The sequence below is a fragment of the Chrysochloris asiatica genome, unplaced genomic scaffold (genome assembly GCF_000296735.1).
Source record: "Chrysochloris asiatica unplaced genomic scaffold, ChrAsi1.0 scaffold00031, whole genome shotgun sequence".
In the NCBI taxonomy this organism is placed as follows: domain Eukaryota; kingdom Metazoa; phylum Chordata; class Mammalia; order Afrosoricida; family Chrysochloridae; genus Chrysochloris; species Chrysochloris asiatica.
Window position 1 is genome coordinate 8,743,282 of NW_006408549.1, and position 12,308 is coordinate 8,755,589.

General features: G+C 41.0%; 1 protein-coding gene across 1 annotated transcript in view; it reads left to right on the forward strand.

Annotated features, from left to right (window-relative positions):
• Positions 1-12,308, forward strand: part of CDH17 (cadherin 17, LI cadherin (liver-intestine)) — a 51,941-nt gene that overhangs the window by 10,917 nt on the left and 28,716 nt on the right. The window contains exons 7-10 of the mRNA XM_006859255.1: positions 1,466-1,597; positions 1,851-2,001; positions 7,365-7,580; positions 11,977-12,053. Of these exons, the coding sequence (XP_006859317.1) occupies positions 1,466-1,597; positions 1,851-2,001; positions 7,365-7,580; positions 11,977-12,053 (576 nt within the window). The remainder of the gene's footprint in view (positions 1-1,465; positions 1,598-1,850; positions 2,002-7,364; positions 7,581-11,976; positions 12,054-12,308) is intronic.

Below are 12,308 nucleotides of genomic sequence, written 5' to 3' on the forward strand. Positions count from 1 at the left end.
GATGTATATTTGCACTTTAAAAGAAAATTTATCTGACTTTTACCTTTAAAGTCAGTACCTCTGATGTAGTACGGGGGATGGCTACACTAGACTGGCACACCTATCAAGTACATGGTTTGAATTGGGGGTTGCAAATGTTTTTGAATGTCTGCTGTTAATTCCTGTGAGTAAAAATCTTCCTCCAATAGACTCATCTCATCAGAAGCTGAGAGTAGAGAGGAAATTGGTCAAGGGTAAAAAGGGCCAATCAATCAGCCTAGGAGCCCCCCTACCCTGACTCCATGTCACCTCCATTCAAGTGTTACTTTATACTCCTCTCCCATTTCTGGGTCCCACCTCTACCTTTTGTTGTTGTTAAGTGCCATCAAGTAGGTTCCGACTCATAAAGACCCTGAATATGGATTCCAAGGAGCAGCTGTTGAGTTTGAACTGCCATCGTTGCGGTGGACAAGTCAGTGCTTATCCTATATTGCCACACCTGGAAATTCACTCAATGCTCTACCAGGCTTGTTTGCCTCTGAGTTTAACTTAAAATTATAGACAACAGGCAATCCCCATAAGATTGTTTGAGGATTAAATTAGACAATACATAAGATCATTTGGAAATAGTGTCTGGCATGGCAAAAATATTCAGTCAACATCATTATTAGTATTAGTCTATCAGACAGACAAACTGACTATAGCAAGTAGACTAATCTTATTATTAAGTTTATTTATTTCTGTCAGGTGTTGCAAAATACCTTTAGGGGCTGACTGACAGTTATTCTTAACTTTGAAGTATTTAAAACTAAATATTTAGGGTCCAAGTATATACCTTATTTATGGATCATTTATCTTACTTAAATAATAGCATGATGACTAGTTTAAAATGTCTCTTATTCTTACAATTCATCTTCATTGTGAGTTTTAGAAGCTGGTCATAGATCATGGCTCAGTTCCTCAGATAATGCCAACTACAAAGTGCATTTAGTTTCTTATATTGATGTTTCATGAATACAAAGTCTTCACAATCAGAATTCCCAAAAAGAAAATCACCCACAAATTCTTTGAAGGGGGTCACATATCATTACTTTGGTGGTGGTGTGCCGTGGAATTGGTTTCAACTCATAGAAACCCTGCATAGGGTTTCCAAAGCTGTAAATCTTTATGGGAGCAGAAAGCCACATCTTTTTCCCGTGGAACTGCTGGTAATTTCGAACTGCTGACCTTGAGGTTAGCAGCCTGACTTGTAATCACTACGCTTCTAGAGCTCCTCTAGTGAAGATAAATGCCTTGTTGTGCTTACTTGAGCAGTATAAGTTGGCAATAAATAAACAGAGTTTGCTTTTGATTGAAAATGCAAACCACAGATATACAAACAAGGTTGTTAAGATGTCCCATAGAGAATCAAAAAAACTATTTATTTCCTTTCCATTTCTCTTGGTCCAAATGTATCTTTCCTCACAATTCACTTTGTACCCTGTAGGTGCGGTGGAATGAACCAGGTGCCCAATATTCCTTAGTTCAATTGGAGAAGCTGCCAAGGTTCCCATTTTCAATTGACCATGAAGGAGATATTTATGTGACTCAGCCCTTGGACAGAGAAGAAAAGGATTCAGTGAGTAAAATGGAAACAGTTTCATCGGTGACAAGAAAAATTCCTGTGCCCATCTGCAGCTGAGAACACAATTGAGTATACTAAAAAAAAAGTGTTCTGAACTCCAGCATATTATTGATTTAAAAAAAAAACTTGATAATTTAACAGTGCTAAATTAATGGAAAATAAGGAAGTAAATTAAACAGAAATGAAACTGCCTTTTAAAGGGGATTAGTGAGGGAGTCACATCTTAATTCTGACCTTCTTGTTGTAGTATGTTTTTAATGCAGTTGCAAAAGATGAGCATGGAAACCGCCTTGCATCGCCACTGAAAATTTCTGTTGAAGTTATAGACATTAATGATAATCCACCTACATGCACATCTCTAAAGACTGTATTTGAGGTCCAGGAAAATGAAAAAATAGGTAAGAAATGAGAGTTGTTTAAATGCTATGCTAACTACCCTGCTTATCTTAACTCTGTAATTCCTTTTTCCTCTCTGTCTGGTAAAATATGGGCAGGTAGACCTGATCAGGGATCGATTGTCCAGGTCTAGAGGGTGAAAACACCTTAGAAGTCACCCAGGTACAGTATTTCAGCTCATCTGGGTCCAGTTGCTGTCAAGTTGATTCTGACTCATGGAGATTCCATGAGTTGCAGACTAAAACTGTCCTCTACAGGGTTTTAAAGGCTGTGATATTTGGAAAGCGATTGCCAGGACTTTCTTCCAAAGTGCCTCTGAGTTGTTTAAACAACCAACCTTTTGGTTATTGTGCCATCCAGGGACTCAGAATATCTGCAGAGTCCTCTTAAATTGGAGCTTTTCTAATGATCACAAGCATTATTACCATCACGACAACTACTGTTACCAAAATTACCGTTATTACTCCCACCCTAAACACTAACATTAATACAGTAACCATTTACAGTGGCATTCTTTTGGGTTGTTGTTGTTGTTAAGTGCCATCGAGTCAGTTCCGACCCATAGCGACCCTGTACAGGGTTTCCAAGGGTGTAAATCTTTATGGGAGTAGAAAGCCTCATCTTTCTCCCACGGAGCGGCTGGTAGTTTCGAACTGCTGACCTTAAGGTTCGCAGCCCAATTCGTAACCACTATGCTACCAGAGCTCCTATTGGGTAATATACCCCCAAAACTCTCACTGCCATCAAGTCAATTCTGACTCATAGTGACCCTATGTAGGATTTCCAAGGAGTAGCTGGTGAGTTTGAACCGCCAACTTTATGGTTCAAACTGAGTGCTTATCCAACAGTGCCACACCAAAACTCCTTATATACATACACAAGAATATTTAATTTGCAAAATTTCCCCATAAATGATCTTCTCTTGACTTCTAATAAACTCATTAAAAAGAAATTAAAAACTGCTTCCATGGAGTTGATTTTGACTCACAGAGATACTATAGAACAGAGTAGAACTGCTCCTTAGCATTTCCAAGACTGTAAATGTTTATGGGAGCAGACAACCTCATCTTTCTCCCACGCGGTTGCTGATGGGTTTGAACTGCTGACCTTGTGGATAGCTGCCCAGTGCTTAACTTACTGTACCACCAGTGCTCCTTCTCTATAGAAAACTCATACTAATTCAACAGACTGGTCCATAACGGTGATACCTTATTTGTTTTTGTTCTTTTGGTGTTGACTTGCCTTTTGTTTTTCAATGTGTTGCCATGATAACTTCATTTTTAAGAGGGACAACTGGGACAAGAATGTTATGATTTTGGGGAGCTTTATGACTTCTCTGAGTTTGGGATGACCTCTTTGTGTTTCTCAGTGGTGTTGGTCCCATTGGCTGAGCAGGCTGGTGCTTCTTGGAATGTTTTGATCTGTTGTTTGATGAAAGTTTCAGGTGTTCACAAGCTCCACCAGTCTAGTTGCCATCACATTGATTCAAACTCATGGCAAGCACATGTGAGTCTGAGTAGAATTGTGTTCACAGTTTTCAAGGGCTGTTTGTTTCAAAAGTGATTGTCCTTTTCATTTTCCAAGGTGACTTGGGTGAACTTGAACCTCCAACTTTTCCATTAGCAGCCAAGTGTGCTAACCGTTTGTGTCACCCAGGGACTCAGCTTACAAGCTCAGTAGGTTCTTATGACTATCATTTCTAGGGCTTTGCTGCCCTTATATAAAATGATATCCTTATATCATTTTCTTTGGCTGTCTTTGCTCCTCCACTCTTCACCTTGATACCATGGGTGTCATCCTGGTGGGTTGCTTGGTGAGTACGGCTTCAGTGGTTTGTTTGCTTACTTTATGTTCAGTATTTTTCTTCTTTTTTGCTGTCATGGAAGCTTCTTGACAGTGTGTTCTGCTCATGTCCCGTCTCTTGCCACTACAGACAACTGAAGGGCAGTTTAGAGGGTTTTAGTTAATTATAAGGAAAAATCTTTTAACAATGACAATTGTGTACAGTAGAATGGATAGCCAAGAAACATTTGTGATATCACCCTTTTCGGAAATCTATGTGTGACACTGAAGAAAAACTGAAAAACTGTGAAGACAGTTCTAGATGATATCTCAAGTCTTTTTGCATTGGTCGTAACATTTTTTTTTTTTTTTTACTTTTTATTGTGAAATGAGTAAAGGTTTACAGACAAGATCATCAGTTTTACATTCAATAAATCATACACTTTGTTTCATCTCAATGATTTCAATCCCCTCCATGCAACGACAGTTATCCTGCTTCCTCCCTGCGGTTCCTACTTCCATTCTACCCACCTTCCCATCCCTTCTCAACTGTTTTCTTAGTAAATGTTGCCTTTTTCATTTTGAATGATTGGCCATTCTATGGTGGGCATACTTTACTGGTGTTGTTGTTCCTCCTCTATGCTTGTCTACTGTTTGAAAGTTGGATTGTGAGGGTGAGTTCCTTTCCAGACCTGAAGGATGGTCTAGGACCATATTCTCAGGTCTTCCAGTCTCTTTCTGATCAGTAAGCCTAGTCTTTATGTATACATATATAATTTTGAGTTTCATTGTACATTTTCTCCCACTCTATCCAAGAACTTCTATTGTGATCCCTTTCCATGATAGTGGTAGCTGAGCACCATCTAGTTCTGGTCTTAGAGTTGTAATTAGGCCTAACATTTAGAGTATATTAGTTATCTATTGTTGCATGAAGTACTGCCCCCAAATCTAGAAACTTAAAACAAACATTTATTATTTCCCTATGATTGTGGGTTCGGTTCAGCTAGGTATTTCTGAGTTACTGAGATTACTGAGAAAGAATTGATGAAATAAATGAAAGCCAGATTTTATATAACCTAGTGTGGCTCTGTTGAATAACAACAAAGTCAGAGGTTCAAACCCACCAGCCTCTCCTCAGAAACCCTATACAGCGTCGCTATGAGTTGGAACCGACTGGGCAGCACTTAGCAACAAAAACAACAATCTCTGAAGTGACAATCCATCACTTTTGCCAGATTGTATTCATTAGAAGCAAGTCACTAGGCCTATCCCATAATCAAAATGAGAGGGGGTGATGTGAAGGTGTGAACACTGGAAGGAGTGGATCACTGGAAGCCCTTTACGGAGCCTTGTGGTGGAGGACCAGTTCTGTACCTTGACTGTAGTGGTGTTTACATGAATCACTGGCACTATAGGTTGAGCACTGGACTGCTAGCCACAAGGTCAGCAATTCAAGCCCACCAGCCACTCCTTGGAAACCCTACACAGGGTCACTATGAGTCAGAACAATTTAACAGCACTTAACAACAATAACAACAACCTCATTTGAGGAAAAGACAGAACTAATTTCTATAGGAAGTCATTATTGGTAGAATAAATTTTTCTAGGGATGCAGTATGCTATTTACCTTTCTAAAAATGTGATTCTACTTTGTAAAAATATTTCACAAAGTCTTGCATGGTGAACTTAATGAATCAGGAATTCCTATAAATCAATACATATTAGTTGCGTATATTCTATTTGTTGTTGTTAAGTGCTGTCAAGTCTGTTTCAACTCATAAAGACCCTGTATAGGGTTTTTGAGGAGCCACTGATGGTTTAAATAGCTAACCTTTCAGTTAGCAGTTCAGTGCTTATCCTACAGCGCCATGCCAGGACTTCATAAACTTAGCCTAAAAGGGGTACAAGACACATGCACTATTCATTGAGGGCTTACCTTATAGCTGAATAGATAAGACACACTTAGATGAGAACATAAAGGAACAAAACTGCAACACAATACAAAGTTATTGCTCAGTATATTCACAGCCTTCTACTTGGTGTCTTTTATTAGAAACTTGTAGGACCCATGTGCCAAAATCCTAGCAAAACTAATATTTCTTAAATCCCACTTGCTACCAATTGCTATATGTTTAATGTGAAATCTAGTCTCTTATAAACGTTCCACCTTCCCAAAGTATTTCTGGATGTCCCCAACAGGTGTCATATATGTCCCTGAATCAATCTGGGTATCATTTATTCCTGACCTCTGTCATTCAGAGATATGACACTCCTGTCACTTATGGCATGACTGATCCGCAAAGCCTCTGCCTCCACATAGGGGCATCCCAAGCAGAGTGCCCTTGGTCGCTGAAGTCAGCAGTTCTCATAGTGTCTCTCCTTGCTAGAAGCTTCCCCTGAAGTGAGGGGAGGCCTGTGCCCTTTGCGTTATCTCACTTACTTGGGGAGTGGAGAAGTCTAAAGCAGGGATGTTCAGACACCAAAGAATCACAGATTCAGAAAGACACTCTATTATTCTTCCATATAGATATTTTTCTCACAAGGGCACACACATGCCACAAAAGTAAGTTGGTCACAATAGATTAAAAAATAGCAGTTGCCAGTATGTGTTTCCCTGTTCCTATCGATCATGACTCACAGGCCATGATGCACAACTGTAGGTCCAACTCCATTATAGACATCTCTCCCCTCAAGAGCCTCACAAAGTTCTTGATTTTTATATGAATCAGTGGATGTAAAGGAATAAAGGGTGGTTGGGGGAAGGATAACCAAACTCCAATGGGATGCATTTAAGTTTAGCTCCAAGGTAGGTCTCTTGCTACATGTTATTTGTTATTGTTAAGTGCTGTTGAGTTGACTCATAGTGACCCTCTATAAAATTTCCAAGGAGTACGTCGTGGTTTTGAACTGCCATCCTTGTGGTTAGCAGTCCAATGCTTATCTTAGAGTATCACACCAGGATTCCTGCCTATAAAGAGATCCACAATTCCCATTTCACAGAACAAGATGATCCAAACCTACTGCAGCTCACCCAGAGCTAGGTGGAGCAGAGAATCATGGCTCCTGTCTTCTCATGGAACTGGGACACTCACGGCAATACTTAGGATCATAAATTGCAGCCTGGCACAGAGGAGGCACACTGTTCTTTGCCCTGTGTTATCTTTTGGGTGGAATCAATCTCTGTGATTGTTTCTTAAAGTTGCATAAAAGCAACCTCAGGAGGTTGGTTCTCCCTATTTAACCACATGATGTGCCATAGAAAGGATTGGTGGTGGTGGTGTGCCGTGGAGTCGGTTCCAACTCATAGCAACCCTGTATAGGAGTTCTGAGACTATAAATGTTTATGGGAGCAGAAAGCCTCATCTTTTCCTCATGGAATAGCTAGTAGTTTTGAAACGCTGACTTTGAGGTTAGCAGTCCGACTCGTAATTACTAAGAAGAACCAAAATAAACTGAAGGACCCTGGTCTGCTACCCAAAGTAAGTTACAGTATTTTCTAGGACCCAGTTTACCCAATGAAGCCATTTTTGATATATTAAATAGACCTTGTAACAGATGGATTTTCTTCTTTCCTTTTCCACAGGTAGCTCTATTGGGACTTTTATTGCCCATGATATGGATAAAGAAAACACCGCCAGCAGTCTTTTACGGTACACAATTGTGGACCAAATACCCAAGAGTCCCAAAGATGGACTCTTCCTTGTCCAGACCTATACTGGAGTGTTCCAGTTAGCTCAGCAATCCTTGAAGAAACAAGATGCTCCTCAGTACAACATCACAGTAGAGGTGTCCGACAAAGGTTAGTATCACAATTGTTTTCCTTCTAGTTTGACTTTTTAGGTTGTTTTAATTCCTGGGTATATTACAAGATAATGTCATTTGAGAGTTCTTTGGTGTCTCTGCCAAGCAGATGTGCAACACAGAAGCAATGCTGGTTCATTATAAAGGCCAGAGTTGTGTCAGGTAACACTGCTGTATTGCTCCCAACCATTTAAGAAGGTATGAAGAAGGGATTAAGTGTACCAGGATTTTATTAGGGAAAATGACTATGAGAAAAAAATAGAGAGGGAGACATGGGAAGCTTAAAGAGCCATCAGACCCCAATACAAATCTGTCTCTGAGTGAAGGAGACAGAGGAGGAAGGAATGTTGGGTGGGAATATTTAAAATGACTGAGCAATCAAAAGCTCAGCAAGCTCCTGAGGCTCAGCTGGTTATCACAAGAAAACAATATTTCTAAGGATGGGTCTACCTTATCATCCCTGCCTTGTTCAGTCACTGACTGGGAACAGCTCATGGGAAGGAAGGCCTGGATGCACAAACAGAGATGAATTTCAAGCACAACAGCTGGACCATCCATTATGTAAAATCCTTCTTATTGGAGCATCTGCAGGGTACACTATCATGGCCACCATGATCATGAACAAGAAGATGGATTGTATTTTCCAAGTATCACTTTCAGACTCAAAAGTGCTCTATGGTAAAGCAGGGGAGAAATGCACTTCTTTGGAAGAGCCATCTTTTCCTCTAGCTTTGGTCTGGTCATTTGTCAATATCAGGATACTGTCTTCTGTTCTCATTAAATTCTCAAGCAAGTGGAATTTGATGAAAACTTGCATTCTCAGGATAAGGCATTCTGATAGTGTAGTGGTTATGAGTTGGGATGCTAATCTCATGGTCAGCAGTTCAAAACTACCAGTAGTTCCATGAAAGAAAGACGAAGCTTTCTGCTCCCGTAAAGATACACAGCCTCAGAAACCCTATACAGGGTCACTGCAAGTTGAAACTGACTCTACAGCACATCACCACCACCACCATCACCATTACCACCACCACCACCACCACCACCATCACCATCACTCACAGGCAGACCCACATGTGCAGACACAAAAATGCACTTATTCAGAGGTGACTCATTCTCAGTTAACTCCTAGAAGTTGAAGAATCCTTTCTTAGATTACCTAGCATTGAATCTTGGGTCACCAAATCTGTTGCTACTGAATCCATTCCCACTCATAGAGACCCTACAGGACAGAGTAGAACTGCCTGACAAGGTTTCCAGGCTTTAAATCTTTACAGAAGCAGACAGCTGCATCTTTCTCCCATGGAGCAGTTAGTGAGTTCAAGACACCAACATTTTGGTTAGCAGCCAAGTGCTTAACTGAGCAATCTAAGAATTGCCTTGGGCTCATTTAAGTTACTGAACAATTCAGTAATTGTCATTCTAGGAAGTTCAGATTACCTAGGCATGGAGGACAAAAGAGCATATTCACCCTGTGCTTGAGATTACTCTCCATTCCACAGGCCCTAATATATTGGGGAGAACTGGAGTGGAGCAGGTCCCCCATGCAGAAAGTTTGAAATCCAATAGGTAGGATGGTTATTGAGAACCTAATATTATACTAAAAGGTAGAGCAGAACTGAGTATATTGTATCATCCCTACCCCTCATGAACTGACAATAGCACACTATCAGTCATAAATTCTTTTAGTAAATGTTCACTTAGTGAACATTGACTTTATTTGAAGCATCATGCATGGTATTAGAGATGCTGAGATGAATAAGACCCAGTGTCTGACCTCAAGGGACGCCACTCACTGTGGTAAAAGAGATGGACATGATTCTAACTAAACTGCAAGAAACCCATGGAAGACAATGAATGACTCAGTGGAGGAAGAGAGCAAGTAATTGAAGTGTCCTTGAACTAGATTGTGAAGGATGACTATGACAAGTTACAAAATGACCTATGGAAGAATGGGCAGCTCACATACTAAAGTCATGGGGAACTAAAGCAGTATGAATCTGGTAAAGAATAAAGTGAAAATCAGAATAGAAATTGTCTATGTGCATGAGTATATCTCTAGAAAATATGGTCCAGGTTATAAAATATATTTATACATAAATAATGTATGTGCTTTGATATAAGTCAATTCAGTTATGCACTACAGAAAGTTAGAGATGAGGTTGTAATGAACATAGATTCACATAAAAATCAGGAAGAACCTTGTACTAAGGAGACCCACCATTGGCCCTACTGAGATTCAGGCAGAGCAGTGAGCCAGTGAGTTCAGATTTTAGAGTCCCCCAATCTTCAGCCACTTGTGTTGCTCAAAAATATTCTGGGACTTAGCGCCATATTTAATCAACACCTGTCTACTTATCATTAGATTATATGCCTAGAGTCATGTTCAGTGTACTGAGCACAGGCTCTAAAGTTGGGCTACTCGGGTTTATTCATCAGGATCCCAGTAGGAAAACAGATGGGCCCCTCTAAAGGGATAACTGACAAGAGTTGACTGAAAGGACCATTTGTGAAGGTTGTGGACAGGATGAAGGGAAACCAACAGATGGTGCAAAACACCATATGGTAGGGGTTTCACCACTTCACGACCTGAAGAAGCAGGGGAGGGGGCATACCCTGAACTAGCAAGTCCTGAAGAAGCAGGGGAGGGGGCATACCCTGAACTAGCAAGTCCAGAGACAGCAGAGATAGGGTGCTGGAGGAGATAAAGGGGAACATTACCCATGAGCCCTCTCCTTGTGCTTCCCTCCCATTTTCTGCTAGTGCTTCCTAGTGGCAGAACCTAGCTGTTATCCAGAGGCAAAGACATAGTAGCAAATCTGAGGATCAGCCTCCCTGGTGGAACAAATTGAGATAGTAAAAGAATAGCCAGCACATGGGGTAGAACCCAGGCTCAAACACTGATTAGTAATGTGACCTTGATCAGGATACCTAACTTCTAACTTCTCCATATCCTGGCTTCTTCTTTTGTAAAATGGGAAATAATAGTATCTACATCATGAAATTATTGTGATGACTAAGGCACTTAATTCACTGCAAGGTAAATATAAAATGCTACCAATTTTTATTAGGACAAGAACCAAGGTTCTGTTATTCTCCACATTTAGTAGGTAAGACGGCTGAGGCACAGAGTCATTGAGTGGCATATACAATTTCTCACACATCTGCTTAAGTGGCAGAGGCCGAGTTCAAACAGTGGGATTCCAGAAGCCAGACCAATAAGATTTATGGAGACTTGAAAGCCCATCCCTCTGGAAAGCCTGCCCTGACCATCTCAGCATACTGTCTTTCCTTCTTTGAACACTTCCAGCACATTGTTGTTGTTGTTGTCAGGTGCTATCAAGTCAGAACCGACTCATAGAGACCCCATGCACAGCAGAACGAAACAATGTCCGATCCTGGGCCAACCTCACTACCGCTGCCACACTTGATGCCATCAATGATGCCACCTGGCTGATCCATCTTGTTGGGGGTCTTCCTCTTTTTCTCTGACCCTCCACCTTACCCAGCACATACTGCCCAACAACTCTCTGCCCTGCATTATGTTGTTGTTGTGAAGTGTTGTTGAGTTATTGTGACCCATAGCGACCCTGTATAGGGTTTCTGAGGAGCAGCTGGTGAGCTTGAACCACCGACCTTACAGTTCAAATGACTTTGAAGTCTGGCGCATTAACCCACAGTGCCACACCGGTACTCCCTGCATTATAGAACACAGAATATTGTGGTTGGAACAATGACTACCCATAAAAGAACATGTCATTTGTATCTTCTCTTCCCCTCTAGTTGTTCTGGATAGTTGTCCTGTTGCCTGCATCCAATCTTCCTAATCCCCCATCTCCATCCAACTCAATACTTACCTTGGACCTAGATTGACCCTGCTGTCTTCTAACTTGGTCTTTAAATTGTCACTTGGAGGGGAAGGAGAAGGAATTCCTATACATCCTCATCATAATAGGTAGAAGAGCTGTAGGAGAGCATGTGTCTGGACATGTTCAGAGAAGACTGAGGTGGTCAAGGAAGGCTTTCTGGAAGTATGGATTTGCACTGGGCTCTGAAATCTACATAAGTGTCACGAGTCAGAAACAGAAGGGCTGTTTCACAAAAAAGGAACCATTCTGCTCAGCTATAACCCTTCCCTAGGTTGGGGGAAGACAGAGGGCAGTGGAGTCCAGAAGCGTTCTGTCATTGGTGAGGTGCCTCAGTGCTTGTGTGTACAGGTGGTGGGATGAGGGGTGGGGTTGGGGAAGGCAGATGGGGAAATCCTCTCTTCACGTAAATTGCTTTTATGTGAAATTGTGGCTCTGACAATTATCTTACCTACCAATGGTTTTCTTACAGGCTTCTAATTTTAATGCATGATTTTCAGTGAAAGTTTTTATCACTTTGTTTTTCAGATTTCAAGACCCTCTGTCTTGTGCAAATCAATGTTATTGATATCAATGATCAGATCCCCATCTTTGAAAAATCAAATGTGAGTAGTTGCCACTTTTTTTTAACTTCATATTACATAATCCCTACTTACTGCTTGACGAAGACGCAGATAATAATTAGGGAGAATGGCAAGCTTCACAGGTTGTTGTTGTTGTTATGTGCTGTCGAGTCGATTCCAACTCATAGCAACCCTGTATAAGGTTTCCAAGGAGCGACTGGTGAGTTTGAACTGTCTACCTTGTGGTTCAAACCAACCTTATGATCAAGAGCTTATTCTACAGTGCCACGCCAGGAC